Genomic DNA, 24,755 nt, shown 5'->3' with positions numbered 1-24,755 from the left:
TTTACTAATCTGCTAAAGTCTTAATCTGACCCAATTTTATATGAACATAAATAGAAAATTGTGTTTGAGCTTCTAGAATACTCAAACCAATTATTGGTGGTTGTTTTCATGGATATAACCACCAAACCCACCCACATACCCTATAAGTCACCACTTTTTGCCTCTATCTAATAATTCAATCCCAAATGGTATTTTGAGAGCTAGACATTTGGAAAACCCCTATCAAACCATACCACACCTCCCTTTTCATATTCCCATTTTTCATCATCTCACTTCCTTGCTTTTGCATTTAACTACACTTTCTCTTAATTATTTTATTCATTCCAAAATATCTTCTTCTATATATATATGTTTATTTTTTTTTTTTGATATTTTAATATTATGTAGTTGAAGTCATAATACACATTGATTATTAAAGGCCATAACTAAATATCTCTTTAATCACGACTACATATTGATTTATGGTTAATTTTAGTTACTTAGGGTTCGTAAGAGATGTAAACACAATTTCCTACCGATTAAAAAGTCAAGTTAAGTTTTAAACTTGATTTAACTTTTAAATTTGTATAGTATAAGAAATATAATAAATGGTTTTAACTTAACATATAATAATGTAAACTCTCAAATAATTTTAGAATTAATTAAGTTTCCATTGGAAGAGGATCCAACAAGATTCTTTCCTCCCGTGAATTGTACTAATTCTTTTGTGTTTAGTAGAATGTGATCTTTGTATATTTGTTGTCTAGTAGTTAAGTTGTGTTTTGTTTGTGTTTTAACGTTAGACTCCGACTATGAATATCTCCTCTTGTTTTAAGAATTCATTTTGCTTCTTTAACTTGGATTCCCACTGTTCTCCAAGCTTCCACCAACTAGCCTAGCTTTCTTGATTATTTAATTGACAAGTGTACAAGAAAGATACAAAGAAACTCTAGCCAATTATGAACCCTACACTTGTATAAAAATACTTTACACAATAATTTTCTTGCTTGTAGTGGTAAAGAGAGAGTGATCCATTTATGGAAGTTGATATGTCTTTGTCAAGTTTCCCTTATTCATCCCTCTCAATATATATAGTGTCTATCACTTACACTCAGTTCATTTTTCTCTTAACTAAAATTTGTTATTAATTTTACTAATTTGCTTTTAGATGTTATCTTAGATTAAAGTATACATTACTTTCTTATTGAGAGTTCTTTTCACGAAATTTTGTGTTAGTGAAATTTAAATGTTCGTTGAAAAAGCTAACTAGATCGTTAAAAGGTCATTTATGCTATTTTTTTTTTCATAACTTCTATCGGTTTCAATTTTTCTAACTAGTTTAAATTCTTAGCTAAATTTCAAAGATAGAAACAAAGTTTTCGAAAGCTAATTATTTATGAAATTTGGAAATTGGTTTGATAAGAAGACAAATAAATACTTTAAAAAACCAAATGGCTATGATGTGTAAAAGTTAAATTAGAAAATGAGTCCCCCAATTATTTACTTGTACAATATAATCAACAAGTTTCTAATATGGAGTCTAAACAATCATGTGTCTAATAGATATATATATTCACTTAATTTAAATATGACAAATATAAACGAATATATGATTATTAAATCTTCTTCTTCTTCTTCTTCTTCTTTCTTTTTTTTTTTTTTAAATTAAATCAAAGTTTTTGATATCTTTTGGTTAGTGCGTTGAAGAGTCACTCGAGGATGGTAGGATCATCAAGAACTCACCTAACACCATTTATAATAAAATCTAAATTGAATTAATGAAGTTTAATTTCTTTTATGGGTAAGTTATCTCTCTTCTAATATGTCAGTAGAAAAGTTAAGAAAATTCTCAATTGAAAAAAGAGTAGTAGTGTAGAGAAGAATCTTTCTTATTTAAACAGTACTACTCTTATATATTGAGTTAATTAATCATTATTATTATAATTAAGTTTAGAAGAGTGTGTTTATACCTTAAACAACAAAGCTAGTGGGGGAAAAAGAAGGCTATATTAGTTTGTTTAAATTGCCCTTAATTAATTAAGGGGCCTAAGTGTGAAAGCTCATAATAGAGTGGAATGGAGTTGGTTGGAAAGAGATGGGTTAAAAGCTCAAAATTAATTGGCCACATTATTCATAGTCTAATTATCATGTAACAATAAAACTCACTTTTCTTTTATAACAAGTAGGGTTGTGTAATACTCAAGAAGTTTATAGTAGAATACACAAATGAATTGAAATCGAGAAATCTTGAAGATTTGAAAAGTATGATTAAAAAAGTTTTAAAAGAATTGAAAATTATATGGATACCATACGTGGTTCCTTAAATGTGCTTAGCTTGAAGTAATTATATGTGTAGTGACCTCCTGAAAATTTTCCTAGAAGACATATAAATGAAGACAAAGCATGTATTAGAAAACACATGTGATAGTATAGTCGAGTTATAAAAGATGATTATGCAAGAAAAATGTCATCGTTAAGTGCCAAATTTTGTGCCCTAGAGGGGATTACAAGGATATAGAGATCGAATCTCCAATATCGAAGAGCCAACGAGTGGATCAAAAAAAGAAAAGGAGGGATTTGCAGCCTAAGGTTTTCTTTATTTTTTCCATACTCTTCGAACACCTAGTGGGTTGGTATTAGAAATATAACTAGGAATTCCATTTCACTTATGAAAGGGTCCATTAAAGAATTAATTGACCATGGAACGACTAATCAAATTGTATTTCATCTTTCAACAACCAACTCCAAAAAAGATGCATATAAATGCAAATTTTAGCTTATCCATAACATGAATAATAATACCTGCTAGTTATACAATTCTTGTTTTTTATCTAATAAAAAATTGTAAATGTATCAAATTAAAATTATCCATGTGTTCTATAACTAATATTTGTTTCATTATATATAAATCTGAGGTTATTGCTTAATTAAATTTGATTATTTGAATAAAAAAAAAAGGGTTAGTGCATTACAACCAAACACATAGGGTGGCTCTTTGGTGGGTGTATGTTAATCCATTTGTTGGTTCTTTTGGAAAATGGCCTTCAAGAGTAGCAGTCTTTGATTTTGACTCCACAAGTGTTTTTATCTTCCAAAATATGGTTACTACATTTTTGTTTCTAATATCTATATTTGATTTTAAATTTCAAAGATTTAAATCGATAGATAAAGATAAATTTGATTTGTATATTTTTATAAGAGTTTGTATAATGAATATATATGTCATCAACAACGCCATTCTACTGTATATATACTCAATTTTTAAAAGATTAAGAGATAGACAGCTAATTTGGTTTAATTTGATACAAATCTTCATATATATATATATATATATATATATATAATATAAAGAGAGATTGAATCTGCCCAAACTTTTTCAAACTTAAGTCCAACTTTATGTTACAATTGGACAATAGTGGGATTGTGCATCAGCCAAAGGACAGATGGGTGCAAAATTTGGCTTTTAATCTTTCAAATTAACCACTTTCTTGCTGCTAGTTGTTTCTCCAAATAAATATATTTAAGCATTTAATTTCTCTCACCCCTAAAAGAATAAACAGAAAAATCGAATTTCTTATGTAGAGAGATAGAGATTGACACTGATAAAAATTAATGATTAATTAAGACAAATTTGGAATTCAAATTTTCATTTGAAATCAAAGTAAACAACTAAGCCGCCACGAAGCTAAAAAAATTCAAATTCTAAGTTGACTCAATTAATTCTTATGTTATCCTCTTCGACAACTTACCTCAACAGTAATATTTCTTTCAAGTTGAAGAATCCCACCTTCCATTGTACTAAAAAAACATTAAATATCCCATTTTGAGAGAGATAGAATTGAAAGAGTTTCCTAAATAATATCCTAAACCCTAAAAAGTTGTAATTAAGCATTTTGATTTGGCTTTTTGATAATGGGATTCTCCCAAACCCCTCCAATGTATGCAGCCAGGGCTACATGAAAAAGTGCAAAAGAGAAAACTAAAATATCCCACATCTATAAATACTGGGGGTTTCTAAATCCAAATCTTCCCCAACAATCTCATCTCGTCTCTTCTCTGATCTCTAAAACGATATATATATTTCTTTCTTTGAGGATCTTGAAGAATCCAATAATAATAATAATAATAATAATGGAGGGTTCGAATAAATGTGGGTTTTTGGGATACCTATTCTTATTGCTTGTGCTCTTGCCTGTTATGTGCTATTCTCAAGACAATTTTGTTTACTCTAGAGCCACCTATTATGGCAGCCCTGATTGCTATGGAACACCATGTATGCCCATCTCATTTCTATTTTCTTTTTATATTTTCCTCCTTCTTTCTTTGTTTAAATTACAAATTTAGTTTTCTATAGTTTACCCAAAGTTACTCTAATCTTTATAGTTTTAAAAATTAGAATATAGTCGATGTTTGTTTGATGAAATAATCTCTATACTATGATCAACCTAAATTCTCACAAATAGTCCTTGACATAAATTTTATCAACACTTCTTAACTTAAAAGTGTGACACTGAGGTCCTACTTGTTTGATTATGTATTTTGGTTTCAGTTTTTTTTTCTTTTTTTCTTTCTAGTTTTCAATTTTTGATTTGAATTTAACTAGTACTTCAACAGAATTTATTTAAATTTCCATTTGACTATATTTAAAATAAGTTCACTTTCTAAAAGTTTTCTCGATACTGTTAAAATTACCCTTTTTCAAGATTTTTTTTAGATATGTTAAAAAACACTTAAAAGCAGTCTGTTATTGTTTTCTTCAAAAGTCTTTCATAGAGAAATTGCTAAAACATCATCAAACACTTTTTTTTTTTTTTTTGAATATTCACTAGAACTTACTTGATCATGTATCTTGATCAGGCAATATTTTTCTAAATATTAATTAATGAGGTAAATTATTAAATATTCTGATGGTTATTGTATATATTATCAGCTGGGGCTTGTGGATTTGGTGAATTTGGAAGGACAGTGAATGATGGCAATGTTGCTGCAGTTTCATATCTTTATAGGAATGGTTCTGGTTGTGGTGCATGTTATCAGGTATATTTTCATTTGTAATTAATTGCTTTTTAACATATATTTATAAGTCTTTATATAAAGCTCTGATATATTTAAATGATTTGTAAAGTTAAACGTACTCATCATTTAAAATTTACATCCAAATTTAAACGCTGGTGTGATGGTATATATATTTTATTATTGTCCACTTGCTAATTAAGTATTTGAAATAAATATATATGAATGCAGGTTAGGTGCACAAATCCAAAATATTGTAGTGGAAGTGGAGCAATTGTGGTGGTGACAGACCATGGTGAAGGGGATTACACTGACTTTATATTAAGCCCAAGAGCCTATGCAAAAATGGCTCATCCAAACACAGCCTTACAATTATTTTCATACGGTGTTGTTGATGTTGAATTCAGAAGGGTTTCTTGCCAATACCCATATTACAATACTCTCAAATTTAAGGTTCATGAGCATAGCAGATTCCCTGACTATTTGGCCATTCTTATCATTTATGTTGCTGGCAAAAATGACATCACTGCTGTTGAATTGTGGCAGGTAATTAATTTCTGATATATATTAATTAGATACTATATATCATGCATACTTATCAGCTAATTGTTCTTATATGAAAAATGGCTGCAGGAGGATTGCAATGAATGGAAAGGAATGAGGAGATCCCATGGAGCTGTTTGGGATATGGCAAATCCTCCTAAAGATAACATAAAATTGAGGTTTCAAGTGAGTGGAAGTATGGGATATGGAAATTGGATTGTTGCAAACAATGCTCTCCCAAGTTATTGGAAGCCAGGAGTTGCTTATGACACTGATATTAACCTCTATTAATGCAAATCAAACTGTACGAGGAGTTGATCAAATTATTATTAGCATTATATATATATACATATATATGTGGTGATTTTGCTTTTGGTTTTTGTTTAGGGTGTAATATTTTTGTTGGAGTTGTTATGTTTGTTGTGATGGGCAATGATGTGATTTGTGTACTTTTGGGAATTATGGTATGTGATGGAAAAGAAATATGGAATAAAAAAGTTCGACTTTTTTTTTTTTTTGGTTTATGGATCAAATAATGGTTTTACTATGTATCTCTTTCCTTTAGGAGTTTTCTAGAGTTGTTGGGGCACTTTACCATCGTTTAAAAAGGTAGTTTAATGTGACATGTAGTTAGAGGGGTATTCAACTTTTGAACTTATTGATATTTTTGGACGATCGATCTTTGAATTTATTGAATAACTTGGATTGGTATTTAATTTGTTGATCTTCTAAGATCACTTTAAAACTTTTGGAAAATTAATTACATTTTTAAGATCTTAAAATTTAAGAGCTTTAGAACTTAAATCTTAAGAATTTGAAGGCTTCAGAGTCTAAGAGAAGTTATATTCTTTAGAACTTTAGAACGTCGGTCCTTTTCATTTTTTTTTTAGGGATAGTTGCAAATGTAGCAATTATAGTCAAAATAATTAAGTATATAACAACATTTTAAAAAAAATTGCAAATATAACAAAATCTGTCAAAATCTATTAATGGAGTCTATCATTGATAGATCATGTAGCAAATGTTGATCTATGACTGATAAACCATAACAGTCTATCAACGATAGAAATCTATGAATGATAGACTTTGCTATATTTATAATTTTTTTAAAAATATTGGTACGTATTTAATAATTATTCTAAAACTTGTTATCAACTATAATTATTTTTTTTAAATGAAGGGGTAAATTTTCATGGGCCATACATGGCTTGGGTCCAAGAATACTTTTGGCCGGCATAAGCAAAAGTTGGGCTTGGCCTCATTCTTTCCTTTGCCCTAAATTTATGTAACGACGGGTTGAGCCAAAGTAATTTTAATTATCTTACTCAATCCATTTATAATTTCCACAAACGGGCTTAAACTTCTGTTGTGATGCGTGACAAAATCTAATTGTCTGAAATTTATTATTGAACACCAACATTTAGCTCAAGACTCAGAACATCTGATAAATTTGGTTTACTGGTAGTTAAAAAAAAAATTAAACAAAAGGTTATTCATTAGAATTTTATCTATATATTTTGATAACATATTCACCTATTATATTTTCTTTCATAAAGATTATTGGTATTGTTTCATATTTTAATAAAAATTAACTATATATATCTATATATATGTATTTACTAAAAGTTGAAATTTATTAGAATTACATAGAATAAATATTAAAATTTTAAAAATATAAAAGATTAAGTTAAGAAAATTCCAAAAATAAGGACGAAAATAATATCACATTTATTTTTTTAGAAAATAGTATTTTAAATTAATTGAGAAAAAGAAATTAATTCCGTACAACGAATTTGAATGATGGCCGTTAAATTCAACGAAATGGCGGGAAACCCACCATCAAGCCCTCAACCGTTCGAACCTTTTGAGATTCCGATTCTCAATCAGTCTATGCTCCAATTTCACCATCAACAGTTCTTTTTCTTCAATTTTCAGTGATTCGGTGTCACGACGCTATTAATTTCACCATAATATACAAGCTTAGCCCCGATCAACGTCGACCGGATGGCGATTCCGGTCGAACGAGGTTCGAGGAGCTGTGATCTGAGTGGCCGCTTGATCAATTTATCAAAAAAGTCAGGTCCATATATGGGTTCTATTATGTAATTATATGGGTCAGATGGATGAAATTTGTGTTGCGATTTGGTGTATGACAGTGATTGGAGTTCTTCGAAATTAGGGCTTCGATTTCAAACTGAAATTTGGGGTTTCCGGAGGTAATTTCAATTTATTGAACTATTCGATTGATTCTGATTCTATAGGTTTAGGTTTTTTTAGTGATAAATTCTGGTTTAGATTTTTCAACTGAACGGAGTTGTGATTGGAAGTTCTTGGTTCACGTAAATGTATTCTTGAAAGAGAAAAATTCCAATTCATCGCCTTTGTTAAGTAGTCTCACATTGGTCTGATTTTGAAATGAAGTAGCCAGGTATTTTCTCTGAAAATTGACTGTGTTCTTTGCTGTTCTAGGCTCATCCTTTTCTGGAAATAGAGGAAATCCTCTTTGCTTATTGTTCATTATGGAGCTTCTAAATGGTGAGATAGAGATCTAGAGAACCTTGTTTCTTGGTTGTCAAGTATTTTGAATAAACTTATTTTGAAACCCAAATGGGGAAATTTGTGATAGAGATTTTGTTGTTGGTTAACTGTTCAGTATGTGTTGTGTTGTGATAGAGATTTTAGGATTATCATGTTGCTTGAATTGCAGACATTATTGACTTACCTTGGAAACCCAGAAGAGAAAATATGTGTATATTGCAAATTATTGGATAGAATTTAGTTGTTTGCTTATATAGTCGTCTCTCTGGAGATTGTCAATGCTGAGATAGACTTTTAGACTTATGTTCTTTCTTGAAGAAATTACTTCTAATGAGCTTCGTTTGAAAACCAAGAGGGGGACATTTGAGTATTTTCTGAGTTTATAGATAAATAGAGTTTTTTGTCAGACTACTCTAAAAAATTGCTCCCAAGTGAGATTTGACCTGGTTTCACAAAATATGTTTATCTATTCTCGCTAACATCAACAAACTTTTCTTTTCTTATTCTTTTTTTACTCTCAGCTCTCTGTTTTCCCTCTTGTTCTTGCTCCATATATTCTCCCTCACTCTCCCTCCTTTTTCTCCACAGCAACTTCCAACCGAGTCCTCGAAAAAATTGAGGGCAAGTGAGAGAACATAGAGATTGAGTGCGCGTGCGAGAGCAAGAGGAAAAAACAGGAGTGAGAGCATGAAACAAGTAAGTACAAAAAAACAGTTTTCTGTTCTCTAAAAGAATTGGGTCAAATCTCATTTTGGTGCAGTAATTTTCTAAAGTCATTTACACCAAATACCCAAATAGTATGTTGTTTGCGCACATTGTCTTTATGGAATTTGTAAAGTGGAAAAAGTCGGGATTCGTACATGAATGTTGTTTGTTCTGCATAGAAAATATATATTCGTGAAATTTGACTGTTGTTATGTTATGAGCTTCTTCTCAAGTTCCTTTTCTTGCGAGTGTTGAATGAAGAATTTTGTTACTTCTTAGCTAAGAAATAAGACTTGTACAAGTCCAAAAGTGACGGGACTAAGAAAAAGGATAGTTGAAGACAGCACTAATGGAAACCTTGTAGGATGGGGAAGAGTAATTTATAGAAATAACAATAAAAATTGATAAATTTATAACTCTGATAAACTTCTATCAATGATAGATATTGTATCGATATCTATCATTTTTAGTATTAATAATAGAATTATATCAATTGTTATTACTGATAGACATCGACAGACTTCTATCAATGTCTATCATAATTATAAAGAATGTGGAAATTTTTATATTTTAAAAGCCTCGTTCTTTTCGTTATTGGTAAAAAACATCCATTTTTACTCTATACTTATATATATGTTGCAATTTTAACCCTCTTTAGCCAATTCAACCACTAAATTTAACCAAAGAAAAATGTTAAAATTTGACCTAATGCACAAATTAAACATGAAATAATATTCTCCAATTTTATAAATTTCAAGAAAAGATTAGCTAAATATTCAATATTATTATTGTTATTATTTTTAATTGATTTTATCCCATTGAAATGAATATATTTAGTGTAAAATCACCCAGACATCAACATTTTTGTTATTTTTCTCATTTTATATGGTTCTTATCTCTTAATCGCTTAGTCACTCTCACTCCCTCCTATCTTCTCATCTTTTGTTAACTCTCTTCCCTCCTCTACAACAATTTCTTTTCTTTTAATTTTCTTAAAATAAAATGGAAGAAATCAACATCAAAAGAAAAAAGAGAAAAACAATTCTTTCAAAATCTTTCTGGTTTTCGAGTTTTAACGGATGCATATGTTTGTTTCATGAATTTGAAGATATATTTGTATGGTCTTAGAAAGGAAAATAATTAATTTTGAAACGTTTTATAAATTGGAAGATGAGATTTGAACAACAATAAAGGAAATCTATTGACACTCACGTTTAAGAACAAGCTTTCTTAAACGATATGTTTAATAATAACATATATAATTTTTTTTATTTCTTAATCTTTTGTTTAGAGAAAGAGAAGTAGCAAGAGACAAATTGAGAACTCATTTGTTTGATAGTACAAAGAATAATGGACGAAGCACAAAATTTCAAGAGGTATTTCTACAAATTAAAAATAAAAATGGTCCATTGCTATTAGTTTATGTGCATGGCCCTACTTATCCATTCTTTTTGACATTTTTTAGAAAGAAACTTTACTTCTTCTCCATCTTGTTAGAATTGTTTCAATATATGCCTCGTGATCGTCAAAATTGCAACTACTCCATCGAGAAATTATTTGAAAGTATCGTAATTACTAAATGTATGAGAAAGACATTTAAATTTATATTCAATAATTGTTAGAGCATAATTTTTAATCTAAATTCTAAATCTAATGGTTAATATATAAAATATAACTATATTGTGATAGTCTTGTAGAACAATTTTATTTCTCATCATCCTCGATCAACCTAATGTATTTATAGAAGGAAATGCTACTAATACGTTTAAAGATATTTTTGAAACTTTTGAAAATTTGATGTATTTTGACACAAATTAAAAAGTTTTGTAATATTTTTTTTTCCAAGCAGTCTATAGAATTGAGAAATTTGAACTTCCACGTTATCAAAAGCAAGAGATGGAAATAACTCATATTGAATCTAAGGAATCCCTTTATTTCATTTATACTTCTATCAAAAGAGGGAAACAAACAAATGGAGAATCATGCTTGTTTAATCAAGAGATGGAAATAACTCAAATCAATAGTAAATAGAGGATAATATTTGATCTTGGAATTCTGAGAAAAAGGGTAAACAGCATAGAATGCAAGAAGATTGACTCAAAATTCAACCTGCCCTGCATACAAAGATCTTGTAACTATCAATTCTTCAATACATAAAAATTCAAGTGTATATATGTTACAAATCTAGTGTTAAACCTATACAAAATTGTCCACCCAAATTCATGTTTCCATTATTCAAACTTCAAAGGGGTGAAGCAAAAAAGGAACCTACCATTCGACCTCGTTTACCGACTTTTCTTTTACAATGCGAAGTATGCGAGTCTGAGCCATAGCTCTATTAGCTAAAAGCAGAAGGCACACTTGTTATGAAATCGAAAAATACAGTGGTTAGTGATGAACAAGATGTGGGTGAACTGAGCTACTACATGTGCTGGCCTGCCTACCACCCGAACGAGAGGTTGGGTGAAGAAGCTCAGCTTGCGGGAATGAACTATTTGACCGTACATCAAGCAATAGATCTTGATCTGAACTTTCTTCGACGAAATGTAAGGATTCAAGCATGAGGGAGCTTCCATCAGGAGGCAAAGCAAATAAACTTCTAGGACTGAAGCATGATCCATCATTCTCTCCAGGATCCTTATTTTCCTTCATCACCAACCTTTTGGGACTCTTCAAGATGGTCTTTGCCTCTGAAGATGGAAAATATATACTGAGAATGGTTTCAACCGACCGACCATGAATTTAAACACGATAGCATTCATGTAATAAAGTCTGCAGCAGATTATAATTTGATTTTGGATCGACAAATAATCTTTTTTGTGCTCATCCTTAAAGAAAGAGATACACAACTCTGTAAATGATCCATGTCTTGTGGGAAGAGGAAAAGAAGCCTCTCCTTAAACTAAAGTAATGCCCGCACAATGCAATCCAGATTCGGGCAAAGCACTGTATTTCTTAAATTAACTATGCAGATCAGACTCACTAAGATGATTCATCCAAGTTTGTACTGAGTTTAAAGCTAAGTTAAGAAGATACAATTATTATCATCCTGCAAACTGAGAAGAATAAGCATTTTAATTTTACCTGGAATATTTTGATTGTAGCTCTCACACAATTGCTTAACATTAGTGAAGTTACTCGACACCGACGCATTGGCATGGGAAAGAAAAGGTCCTTTGCTACCATTTTTACATTTCTGCTGGCACACAATACTCAATTAAGATGCATATTCGAATTTTTTTTCTCTTCGTTATCATCGAACAAAAACATAAACACTATAAATAGCCCTAACCTTCAGTTGATGATAGCGTTCAACCCACTTGGATTTTGAAGAATTATACAAGACAAGCCTTTTCAAGGTTTTGCAGTCTTCGACCTTTGTTCCAAGGAAGGAAACATCGAAAATGCCCTCGCTAAGTAGTTGTTGGAAGGAAGTTAAGTTCTCCTTGAAATAGGGGCTATCAAACATGCTCTTGAGGCTACAAATAAAACAACACAAGAATCTAACATGTGATTTTCTTGGACCATCCCCAAATTAATTTCATACACAGAATAGTAGTGTAGTGTGGGACTGTGAGTAAACTAATAACGTACACTATTAGATTCAATTCAAACAGTACAGATATATTAAATCCTTTGTGTCCTTCACGTGATGGAGCGATCACAAGTCAATGACGCAGGGTATGATAAAATGGGGAGTCTATGCTTTTTTCACACAATGGGCACCATGTACAGTTAAATGATGTTGCCCTCTTGAACTGATTATCTTTTTCCCGTGTGTGATGTTGGGTAGGGAGTAACAGAAGAGAATTGATTGCATTAATGAAAAGGATCCTTACGTATCGGGAAATTCAGCGATATCAATCTGTGGTAGGTACTTCATTAATTGCTGTTGTTCTTCATTTGTTAGTTGTCTTGCAAACTCTTCGTAGTTTATAATGTCCTAGACACAGAAACAAAGTATATTTGCACTAAGAACAAAATGCTGAAGCATTGTCTAACAGGAAGCAGATACACAAATATTTATCAGTATTCTCAAGACCAGTAATGGAAATAAAGAGATTACCATCAAATAGATTTTATGAGAACCAACTGTTGAACGGTTGGGTAACAATCTAAGTTCTATCATTTTTCGTATAAGCAGTCACCAAGTCATGATATTCATGAAAACAGGAGAGTCATATACTTATTGGAGGATGAGAAAAACAAAGCCACTGCTATCTTAGAATCATTGACATGCAAGATCTTGCTTTCATAATGGAATCGAGCAAGCTAAAAGATGCAACTTACATTTAAATCTACATCACATAAGGGCGAGTTATGGTTTGCAAGAATTTGTAAGCATTCGTGATGAGCGTCGTTCCTGCAATTTGAAGGGAAGAAAAAAATGGCGATTAACAATTTTCTGCAATGTTGACAGCATGAAATTACAATATTTTCCTAAAATAATTGAAATTCTTATTCATAGTTAAGTATTTAGCCACATCTTTTGGGTATTACTCTGACATAATGAAGGAAACAATGTTGCCTTTTTCTTCGTTTTCTTTTCAACATCATTTTGCTGAGTTTTTCACATTGGCCAATTCACAAACGATGGAGAGTTCTCAACTTTGTAAAGTACATTGGACCTACCTTTTAATTTGTTCTTGTTGTACTCCTGATCCATAAGGATTCTTCATCTTTCCGATCCTAGATGTTGGGAAATTTATACCTTTGTTTTCACTACACACAAGAACAGTTGTAGAATGGGGTGAATAGACCTCATTTACCAAGCATTGCTTGTTATCAACTGAAATTGAGCTAGCTTCAGATTCCTCTTCTCGTGCTATCGAACTTGGATGCCTAATGAGAATACTTCCATGACCTATCTCAACAGAGACCATAGGTTTTTCACTCTCAAAAAGCAAATCATCTTCAGAAGCTTCGGAGAAATAGGAAGATCTCTGCTCACGTAAGATACTATACAGATCTTTAGTTAGTTTTTCAACCGGGGACTGCTTTGGTCGATTCACACAGGTCCGCTTCCTGGAAGGCACCATGGACTCCCAAACTATTGACTGAGCTGGACCTTAAGATGGCCAAATGGTGAAAATTACAGTCAGAATGACATTGCTCATTCACAAACACATAATCAACAAAAGCCCTAGTTCTGACTCAACTACAGAGATGATGCCACATCGAAAACAATAACCAGAGAAACAATTCATTAAGTTCAATTACCATATTAATCCTTGGCAGTAGTGTCTCTGTGCCTTCTACAGGATTTAAGTTTGTTTTGAGATTTTCAGTACCAATGATGAAGAAACAAAGTGATATCTATGCATTGGATTTAAGTCAGTCTTTCTTTTGACATGCACTACCTTTTTGCCAAAGTTTTTACTATTTTCTTGACTCTTGGGGGTGTTTGGCCCACCAACTTCATAAGTCAATGTTAAATACTTCAACTCCACCACCTTCAACAGTGTTCAACGTTAAAGTTTATCAAGAAACTCCATCCTCCCCTCTTTCTTTCTCTCTCCCTCTAACTCCAACTAAACAACTCTACACTTCCTAACTCCAACTAAACAACTATGCACCATAAACATAGACTTCCTAACTCCAACATATTAACTTCAAACTTTAGAACTCAACTTATTGCCCTAAACACCTTCTTAGAATAAACTTGAAACAAAAGATTAGTTTAAGGTTAAATTGACAGAAAATACAATACAAGGATGAAAAAAGTGACAGTTTTCATAATTTTTAGGAAATTAAACTGTTATAAGTAGACATAAGATTTCAGTGGAAAGGTTTCTAAGTTCAACGAATCATCAAGAATGGATTTCGATGTTTAACCTGTCAAATCACTAGCATCCGCACTGCTGAAATGGGCACAACTCTCAGGATTAGATATGGCCGATCCTGAACTGGATCTATTGCTTGTATCTTCATCCACTACTCTATGATAACCCTGACCTTGGTCGGGAATCATCCATCCACTTGATCCATCTGCTTGTTGCAGCTTTCTTTTTAGCAGTTTAACTTCTTTGTTTTTGTTTAATGAAATGCTCTTCATCCTGGAAACCTTGTGGTCTTCATATTCATCGGGATCAGCCCGAGCGTGCAAAGGGGTATAGTTTGCAAGTGTTCCTTTTGTTCTCCAACGGGATCCACATGCATTGCATAATACTGGTTTATCGGGAGGCCCATTACGCCAAAGAGGAGTGCCTGTCCCACCACTTGGGCATTAGATACTCGAAAGTTAAGATTAAAGAGCAATCTCAGAAGATCCAAAGTGTGTGATAATTAAATTACCTAAACTAAGAATCAATGGAACTCTATAATTTTCCATACAACAAATCAAAGAACAATAGTCATCCAACCTTTATCCAATCTTCCATAACAACAAAGCAAAGAACACAGTTTTTGGTGGAAAATGAATAGAGATGTTATTACAAAAAGCTTTCCACCAAATTTATTGCATTGTAAAAAATTTACAAATGGTTGATATTGCACAACCAGAGTTCACAGTTTAGTGTATACATTTAGCAGCTGCAGGCAAATTTGATCAAAACCAGTGCAATATGAGATAAATCATAGTTATGGCGAACCTAATCCATGGAAAATATGTTTATGAATTACTTAAGTTAGAAACTACAGTTCCACGTACAATCAAGGAGAAAGTTACATTGACCTCAAGGAGAATGGTTAATCTATTGAAAGATGTTAGCAATTATTAAGTTACAAATGCAAGTAAGGAGACAGTAATAAAGATGAGGAGAGAAAGAACTGAGAAGCAATTTAACAACATTAGTTGTATTAACTGATTTCATATAATTGAAGAGTTTGAAAGATTGGTTTAAATTGAAATTGAAATTGTTGGTTTAAATTAACTGACTTCATATAATTAAATACATGTTCATCCACTTTAGAGTACACATTACCAGTGAAAATTGAAATTGTTGCTCCACTCATAAGTATGAGAAAGATCAGTTAATCCCATGTAGTAAATTAACCATAGACACATAACATACCACAAATGAAACTAGTTTTGGATTATTCATTTGACTTCTAATAGGAAACCAAAAAAAGAATAGGATCTTCTCCTTCGACGCTCCGAGCTGGTTTTAGAACCATTAGAGATTGGCATTGAGAATTTTTCCACTAGCATAATTTATCTGATATTAGTAGAACTGTAATCCTAAACCCAACAAAACTAAACATTGAAACAGAAACCAACACAAAACCATTGAAGCTTGTTATGTCAGGGAAGTTCACAAAGTTAAGTGATGAATCACACAAGGTATAAAATGTATTTGATCACCAGTCACCAGCTATACTTGGAACACAAAAACATGAATCGTGATTGAACTCAACATCAAGCTCAATTACAACTGATGAGAGATAATGCTGCACATTATCATGTACCCAAAAACAAACCAGTCCACAATTCAGAAAACAAACAAGTCAGTATAATTGTTAAGCTCAAAGGATGAAACCACCAGTCAATTACAAGACTATTGGTTGATGAATGAGTTGAGAGATATAAATACATTCACTTCCTGAAGAAATTTAGCTCAAAAAGTACCCCCACCCCAAACCACTCCAACAAATGCACAAAGTCAAGTGGGAAAACAAGAGAAGTGAACAATGAAACACAACAGTTCAGAGAGTAATATATATATCTGATTGAATTTTGTTTCTTCTTTGTGTTCTTTTATAAAATCCTTTCCCAATTAACAAACCCAAAGAGGAATTTACACATTCAAGCAAACAAGAGCATTGGCAGAAGAAAAGTTATAGAAACCAAGCTGAAAATCAACACTATTTTGCCCAAAAAAAAAGTACAGAGAAACCAAACAGAAAACAACACAAAACTAAACACAACTAAACAACTTCACAAAATGGAGGAACAAGAACTCACTTGTAACTCTACAGTGACAGCAAGGTCCATGCTTTCCCATATCACTCTCCTTTTCCCTTTTCTTTTTTGTAATTCTTTTTCCTATTTATTTAATTATTTAGTTCAAGAGTAAAAAAGAAAATTCGAAGAAACTTTGACTTAAATAACTTATTTATTCACAAAAAAAAGGAAGAAAAAAAATGAAGAAAATTATGAAATATGATTGTTTTGTTAAAAATCTGTAAGCATATACACTGGATTACAAAAAAAGGATTGAAACCCAGAAGAGAAAATTATGCATAAAGAAAAAGGAAGGCAGAAAATGAAAAACCCAGAAGAGTTATAAGTCCAAAAGTCCCAAAAAAAACAAGAGAAAAAAAGGGTAAAATCAAGAAGAAATGAAGGAATTGAGATGGGTTTTTGGGTTAAGAAACAGCGAAATCCAATGGAGAAGAAAGGACCATTAAAGGAATCTAATAAATGGCTGTGGAAAAAAGAATGGTGAAATGGTTGAGGAAGAAGAAGGGGGTGGGTTGAAAGGGAGGCTAAATTCTTTTATTGTTTTAAAAAATATATATTTTTTCTAAATATTAAAAATTAAAAACAAATATATATTTAAAAAGAAAAAAGAAAATAAGAGAGAGGAGAAATTATTAAGCTTTGCTTTATGTTTTTTTGGTTTTACTATTGAAAGAAATTCATTTCCAATGCCTTTTTACTCAATTATACATTTATTTATACTTTTAAGTAAAAATAAATAGATATATTTTTTTAAACAAAATTGTGAAGTTTAATATCCAATTTGACTGTGGACTTTTCAGCTTTCAAGCTATTTATATATAATATATATATAAATATTTGAAGTCTTTGCTAAAATATTGAAAACCCCACAAATAAATAATTTATTTTGCCAAAAAAATACCCCTAGAATATATAAAGAATATTATTTTATAATTATGGCTTGGAATTGTTCAATTTTGTGAGGAGGCCAAAAAAAACATATATAGTTCCATTGGAAGAAGGAAACATATAAAGCTTTTTGTTTTGCTTTGCTTTCTTCTTTGTTTTTATTTTATTTTATTTATTTATAGAGAGGGATACGACATGTCGACTCCTTTGGGCATATCATTTTCACTCTCATTTCATTATATCCCATTTTTTTCCTCTTTTGCGTTTTTCTTTTTTAAATATATCTTTTGTTACTCTAAACAAATAAATGAGAATACCTTTTACGTAATTGTTTGATAATTATTTTGTTTTTATGTTTTTAAAAATTAAGAAGGTTTTCTCTCCATTCTTACGATGATTCCTGTTTTTTTGGTTGAAATCTTACTTAAATTTTAAAAACATAAACAACTATCTAAATGTATTTAATTTTTAAATTTTAGTTTTAAAATGGAATTTTAGATAACAAAGGAAGAAAACTAAGGAAAAAAATATTGTTTATAAGCTTAGTTTTTAAGAACAAAAATAAAATGGTTTTGAAAACTTTAATTTTTAAATTTTGAGTTTTGTTTCAATTTAGTTCTTAAGTTTCAAAATATTATAATTTTGTCGATGATATTTGAGTTCTATTTCAATTTATTCTCTAAATCTTGAGATTTTTGCTTTTAACTTTTTATATATTTTTTCAATAAAACTGTAACATTTTGAAATTCAAAGACTAAATTAAAACCAATATTAGAATTATTATTTTGAAAATTAGGGGTTCGTTTGGTAACGTTCTCATTTTCTGTTTCTTGTTTGTTGTTCTTTGTTTCTTCTTTTTTTAGAACAAGAAACAAAAATGTGTTTGATAATTGTTTCTTGTTTCCTGATTTTCTTCGAGATTTTTTTTTTATTTTTTTATGTTATTTTATTCACACCTAATTCATTTAAACATTAAACAAAAATATACGTCCTCCATTCTACATAAAAAATAAAACTATCAAAAGTTTATTCATTTAACAAAAAGAAGTACTAGTGAATAAATAAAAATAATAACATAAACATAAAATTGTATCTATCATTCAAATGTTGTCCAAATTTGATTGGCAATATCATATCTCACTCGGGCCATTTTTCTTAGATGATGTCAACTCACTTCTTAATCCATCAATTTCAACAACCTCGTCGATATTTTATGACATCTATAATGTAATATTAATTTTAAAGTAAGTTATTGTATCATCAATATTCATAATTGAAAGAAATAAAACAAAAGGTAACCTTTAACTCTACTACCTAAGATACTTTAGAGAAAAATCCACAACGAAAACCTAAATCCGCGCAAGAGAAAAATGAAAAACTATGGATCTAGCGAAGATCAGGAAGAGTCCGGCTTGTAGAGGAAGACGATGAGAGAAAGAGCAAGAGGACGGTTATTTGGGGAAGATGATAGAGATAAGACGAATAAAAAGGAAATCTCGTGCATGCAGAGGAAAAGGAAACCAAAAGAAAAATAATTGAGAAAAAGGAAAAGGAAACCAATAGAAAAATAGTTGAGAGAAAAAAACAGAAACCAATAAAGATAATTGAGAAAAAGGAAAAGGAAACTGATAGAAATAATTTAGAAATGGAAAGGAAGAAACTACATTATTTTTTCCAATAATTCCTTAATAAATGGAAAACGTTTCTATTTTCTTTAGAACGAGAAACAATGAATGTTCCAAAATACCTCTGTTTCTTAAAAAAATGAAAATAGATATAAGAAACAAAGAACGAGAACTTTACCAAACGGACCCTAGAAATCCATATTTTAAAATTCAAATACTAAATTGAAACCAAATATTTGAAAACTAGAAATCCATATAAAAATTAAAGCTGAAACCCTAAGGACAAAATATATGTATTTTTCCTTCCAATTGCAAAAACTAATAATTCTTCTTTAAAAAAATGGATTAAAAATAGTGAAGAAAGAAGCAATTTTTATTTTTATTTTTTGTTGAAAACTAAAAACAAAACAAAATCAAATAAGAGGCCATAAAAGGCCTATATCATTCATACATACACACAAATATATATATATATATATATATATATAATCATTATCTAAGTTGAAGTAAAATAATGGTTCCAAAAGGCATTAAGGAAGGAAATATAAATTTACTAAAACTTCATTTTTCATAGTAACATTTTTTAGAGGGAGTTGATAGGGTTTGGTCCTACGTGTCACCCAAACCTCATTAAAGAAATTGTTGATGGGAACATCTTAGCCATCTATTTTTTTTTATAAGAAAGAGAAAATTCATTCACAAATCAAAAGGGTTAGTCATTTATATATACCTAAACCCAAGGTGTCACCAACTTAATTGCTAAGAAATTAATGAAATCAAATTAAACATAATGTTTAGAAAAAGTATATAAAATAAAAAATGTAAATTATATATATATATATATATATATATATAAAAACCAGTTGGTGGGATCTCAAAATGTGTTATTTTTTGAGCTAAACAACAACCAAAACAAGCCCATAAATTAGGTTGGTTAGATGTTAACCTACAATTCTTGCCTTTGGCTTCATCTATGACTTTTTCCATTAAAAAATAAATTATCAATTACCATTCTTAAATTTGCAAGTCTTTTTTTCTTAAATTTTGTAAATATGTATATATGTGTGTGTTATACATGATGATATATGTTATATCTAGCATATTAGTCAACTTATATATTTTATATTAGTATATCCATCAATCAATGTAGCAAATATTTAATATATAAACTATACTATTCATATAGCAAATTTTGATTTATCGAAGGGTTTTTTTTTTGTTTTTTGTGTGTGTGTGAAGAATGCTATTTCTTTAGCTTTGTCTATGAACATTTCTTTTAGACGAAATACTTAGAGAAAATAACTATCACTAATTCTCCATATACAATAAGTATATGAATAGTTTCTTATATCCTAATTTGTGGACTAAGGCAGTGGAGTTTTATTCTCTCAATCTTTCGTTGGTTAAGAGGGACTTAGTTTATGATTGGAACATAAACAAGTTGTCCATTATAAAATCAATATGGTAACTAAGACTAACGATGTAATTAGAGAGGTAAAACAAAATTTTAACCAATTGTAATAACAAACAACTTATGAAAGATCGACTTGGATGTGGTAGTTATGTTCATGGACGCAACTTGCTCTATAGTTTATATAAATGCAACTCTAGATTGAGGGTAAGAGTTTCGAAAGCTAATGAATAAAAATTAATTAACTAAATTTTATATCATTTGTAGCTTCTTGATCCACTTAAAGTGTCAATACATTTCTTTCTCGTAGTGTCTCAACGTTGTTCCTCAAGTTATTTTACTTGAATTTCTCTTCTCGATTGAATTTAGAAATTCTTTCTCTATTAGCTTTATTTTTGAGTTTCTCTTCTCTTCGATTGAATTGAATTCAGTTAGCTTTATTCTCTTTCCTAATGTTATCTTTTGCTCCAATTACATGCTTTTTTCTAACAAAATAACAAAAAAAGGAAGTGTAAAAATAGTTGTTTAAGCTTTCATACTAGCTATAAATAATATATCTAGACAATAGGTCATTCGGTCACTTATAACTTTTTCAACTTTTACCCATCTTATCGATATCACTTGTTGCATTATATTGTAACAAAAAAATAGGGATTTTTTCACAAAATAATTAAAAAAATACGATTCATAGAAAAAAGATTAAAAAAAAAAAATCATTACACTTTACTTTTCTATGAAAAATCTAGGCAATAGTATTTTTGGAACATGTTTTAAAAACGAAAGGTAAAGATAAAAGATTTGAAGGTGGATGGAAGAGTTATATATATATGTAATATGAAAGCAATGGGTTATGGGCATTATTGTGTTAAATGAGAGAGAGTATGTGTATGCAAAGCTTTAGTGGGCACATGGAGTGAGATTAGACTCCACACAACATATGGAGATAATATTAGCTTATTCTTTAAAACCAATCTAATCTCTTCTTTCTTTCTTTCTTTCTCTCTCTCTTTTTTATGGTACACATTTAAAGGCCATATCAATTTAAGAATAGTTAGGGATATAATTTTCAACTCTAAAAGTACATATATATATATATATATATATATATATTTAATTAGGGTTGTTTTTGGTAGGATTCCAAACAAAAACAATATAAATTAGATATATTCTTCATCTCATAAAAACTCCACCTATTAACCTTACTCCATTCAAATTCTATCATTACTATCTTACAATTTTACCTCCTCATTAACAAAATGTATATATATTAAAATGATCTAAGATTAACTTACTATATAGAAATAGAATTAGCTACTTAAACTTCTTAAAGGAACTTGACACGAGACCGATTATAAAAACTTTCCTGTCATGTTAAGTCATTGTTGATGTGATATTATTAAGACAACCCATCAAATAAATGTATACATATTATGATCCTTTTGTTTCTATTTTAAGTATTTTTCATTCTGAAAGTCCATTTTCTGATCACTTTGCTTCAATTCCTTTAGTCACTTTTATAAATATCGACTGCATCACTCAGATCATAAGACGACCTTTTTTTTGTTTTTTAAATTATTTGTAATCCTTGTTATGAACGATTGTCAAGTAATTTTGTATTACGTACTTCGCACATAATTTGCCTACATGGTAGCATAGTTTCCCTTTTAAATGGAATATGATATAGTTTTCAAAGAAAATAAAAAATTTCTTAAATAATTTTTTTAGAAAAAGTGTAGAGGTAGATGCAAAATATCAAAATCAACTAGACCTTATAAGGCAGCACAAATTATTGGTAGGTTTAAATTGAAAATGATTTGAAGTAATTTGGTGTTACATATTAAAAAAGGGGGGGAAATTTAAACTTGTGAATCTAACAAACAACAATCACAGCTTTAAGAAAGTGCTTCAATTACAAATAATTAGGCTGATTAACAACCACTTTAATTAAAGATGATTTTCATAACAATTTCCTATTACTTGGTTTAGATCAATATTAAGGCTAAATTTTTGGATTTAAGGGGTAAATTAGTGGAAAATCATTTTTAATGTACTACTTCCAACTTCAATAAATAATTATGTATTCACTAGTCCTCTTACATATCTTTGAGGTTGAATAGGATGAAAAATTATGTTTCAAGATTCCCCCAAGTCTATTATATCCACACAATTAATATGATATTTGGTCTATACCATAGTTCATTCATCCTAACCTACTACACTTTTTCTAATCCAATATAACTCGGAAACAATAAAGCTACAATTGACTTTCGAACCTCATCTTCCAAGCTAATACACTAAACACTCATCAATTCCACAAACTGCACAAAACCTATTTAGTTTCTTTCATAATTTCAAATGTTACACTTTTTATCATTTAGAGGACATTTTGCAAAACATAAACCTCTAAAGTTGAACTGTAATTACTCCAAAGTTTTTAAGTGTTAATTAGGTTATGGTTTGAGAATAATTTTGTGAAGTAATGAAATAGATTTAAGTAAGGAAAAGGTGAAGAAAGGGAAAAGGATGGATGATGTCGGGGGTAAGTGGCAGCATAATCCAATAATATCGCTCAATCGCTAATGTACTACACATTTCCCTGCCTCCAACCTTACTTTATCTTACTGTTTATTTATTTTCAAGTCAATGGTTGTTCTCTATGCTACAAAATTAGAGACATTATATTTCCCTTTTCTTTTTCTTTAAAACACGTCGAATTAATCTCAACTCTACATTTTGGTTTTTTTTTTTCCACCCCTTTTAAAAACACTTCTAAAAGTTAAGTTTTATGTATAATAATAATAGAATCTTATCATTTCAATTTTATGTCTAGTAGATCCAATTTTATGTCTAGTAAATCCATGAATTTAAAAATATAAAGTTTATAGACTAACACAATAATTTAATTAAAATAAATGGTTTTTGTAGTCTCACGTGATCCATAATATAATTTAATCCATCGATAATGTTATTACGGTAGAAATCGAAATGCCAGCATAATCATAACCACAACACATAGAGATGGTCATGAGTGTGTATCTCAATTTGTTTTTGACCGATTCCAAAAGGCATAAGGGATAGAACTACAAACAAAAAGTTATGTGTGCATTCATTGGGAGACAAGACATCTCGAAATAATACCAAGAGCTAATAGTTCAATTATAGTTGATAATCCAAAACTAAAATTTTACCTCAAAGTTATCATAAATTTAACCAAAATATTTTATAATGATGTAATTTTAAAATGATTAAAAAAGAAATTTGAGTTAGTAAGAAATAATAATAATAATAATAATATGGAGAGAAAAAAGAAAAAGAATGGAAAAGGGGAAGCAAAGAAAGGAAGGTCAATAAAGTCACCTAAAAAGAATGCGAAAACATGCCTCTAATTATGTTGGAATTTGGAAATGTGGACCTTCAATTTTCAAAATATAACCACTTCTTCATTTTCAATTTATTATATATATATATATATATGTGTGAAATTCTAATGCAAAAGCGATTAGTATGAACATTGAAAATAACTTATATCTCATCCGTTTGAAATTAGAGCAAATTAAAATTGAGTAATCATTTGAATTTTGGAGGGGAAGTGAAATTTAAAAGAAAGGTCGAGAAGTTGAATTTAAAGATTTAAAATGGTATTCAGTACTACTCTACTACCTTCCAAAATTCAAGATGTGATTATCAACAAGAAACATTAATGAATGGATCCAAGTCCTTCTCGTGAAGTCTCTTTTTTCCCTCTTAGTTCTGTTTCATTATATTTTAATTTAAATGTTTATTTTAAGGATAAAGATGACCAATTCAATTCAAGGATGAGAGTTCTTTGGATTCTAATTTATTTATTCATTTTTTTTTTTATTATAATTATTATTTTGAGAGAGTTCTTGAGTTCAGTTTGAATGGCTCTAAGTTACAAAGTTGGTCAAAGTTCAAAATTTAGTCATTACAGATCATTTATGAGGATTTTATTAAACTATAGGGTACCTTCTAAATTATAAATCATAAGGGACTAAAATAAATTCTTTCTTTAAACCATAAAGACCAACTTTACAATGTAAAGTTAATGAGATTGAAGAATGAAACTTATTCTATCAATTTAACTAAGAATGTAATCGGTAATAGTTTCGTGCCAAAACTCAGACAAAAG

General features: G+C 29.9%; 2 protein-coding genes and 1 long non-coding RNA gene across 5 annotated transcripts; 2 read left to right on the top strand and 1 right to left on the bottom strand.

Annotated features, from left to right (window-relative positions):
* The first annotated feature begins 4,018 nt into the window (after positions 1-4,018).
* Positions 4,019-6,050, top strand: LOC103503478 (expansin-like B1). The gene is made up of 4 exons (XM_008467670.3): positions 4,019-4,252; positions 4,910-5,016; positions 5,224-5,538; positions 5,626-6,050. The coding sequence occupies exons 1-4, from the start codon at positions 4,111-4,113 to the stop codon at positions 5,824-5,826; spliced, it is 765 nt and encodes a 254-aa protein (XP_008465892.2). The 5' UTR covers positions 4,019-4,110; the 3' UTR covers positions 5,827-6,050.
* A 1,294-nt stretch (positions 6,051-7,344) lies between these two features.
* LOC103503477 (uncharacterized) lies at positions 7,345-8,990 on the top strand. The gene is made up of 3 exons (XR_540837.3): positions 7,345-7,751; positions 8,005-8,070; positions 8,662-8,990. It is a non-coding gene; the product is annotated as an uncharacterized LOC103503477 (long non-coding RNA).
* A 1,903-nt stretch (positions 8,991-10,893) lies between these two features.
* On the bottom strand, positions 10,894-17,194 carry LOC103503476 (GATA transcription factor 26-like). Of its 3 annotated transcripts, none has more exons than XM_051083460.1 (8): positions 16,682-17,194; positions 14,614-14,985; positions 13,411-13,846; positions 13,069-13,141; positions 12,618-12,721; positions 12,071-12,257; positions 11,863-11,977; positions 10,894-11,468 (listed from the first exon to the last, which is right to left on the bottom strand). In XM_051083460.1, the coding sequence occupies exons 1-8, from the start codon at positions 16,719-16,721 to the stop codon at positions 11,167-11,169; spliced, it is 1,629 nt and encodes a 542-aa protein (XP_050939417.1). In that variant the 5' UTR covers positions 16,722-17,194; the 3' UTR covers positions 10,894-11,166. The 3 variants fall into 3 exon arrangements, with proteins under 3 accessions (XP_050939417.1, XP_008465891.2, XP_050939418.1); XM_008467669.3 differs by having other exon boundaries at positions 11,863-11,974; positions 16,682-17,192; XM_051083461.1 differs by having other exon boundaries at positions 11,863-11,974; positions 14,614-14,996; positions 16,682-17,191.
* Between the last annotated feature and the right edge of the window lie 7,561 nt (positions 17,195-24,755).

This window comes from Cucumis melo, chromosome 4 (genome assembly GCF_025177605.1).
Source record: "Cucumis melo cultivar AY chromosome 4, USDA_Cmelo_AY_1.0, whole genome shotgun sequence".
NCBI classification, from domain to species: domain Eukaryota; kingdom Viridiplantae; phylum Streptophyta; class Magnoliopsida; order Cucurbitales; family Cucurbitaceae; genus Cucumis; species Cucumis melo.
Note: the sequence above shows the minus strand (reverse complement) of the source record. Positions and strands in the feature narration are given on the sequence as shown.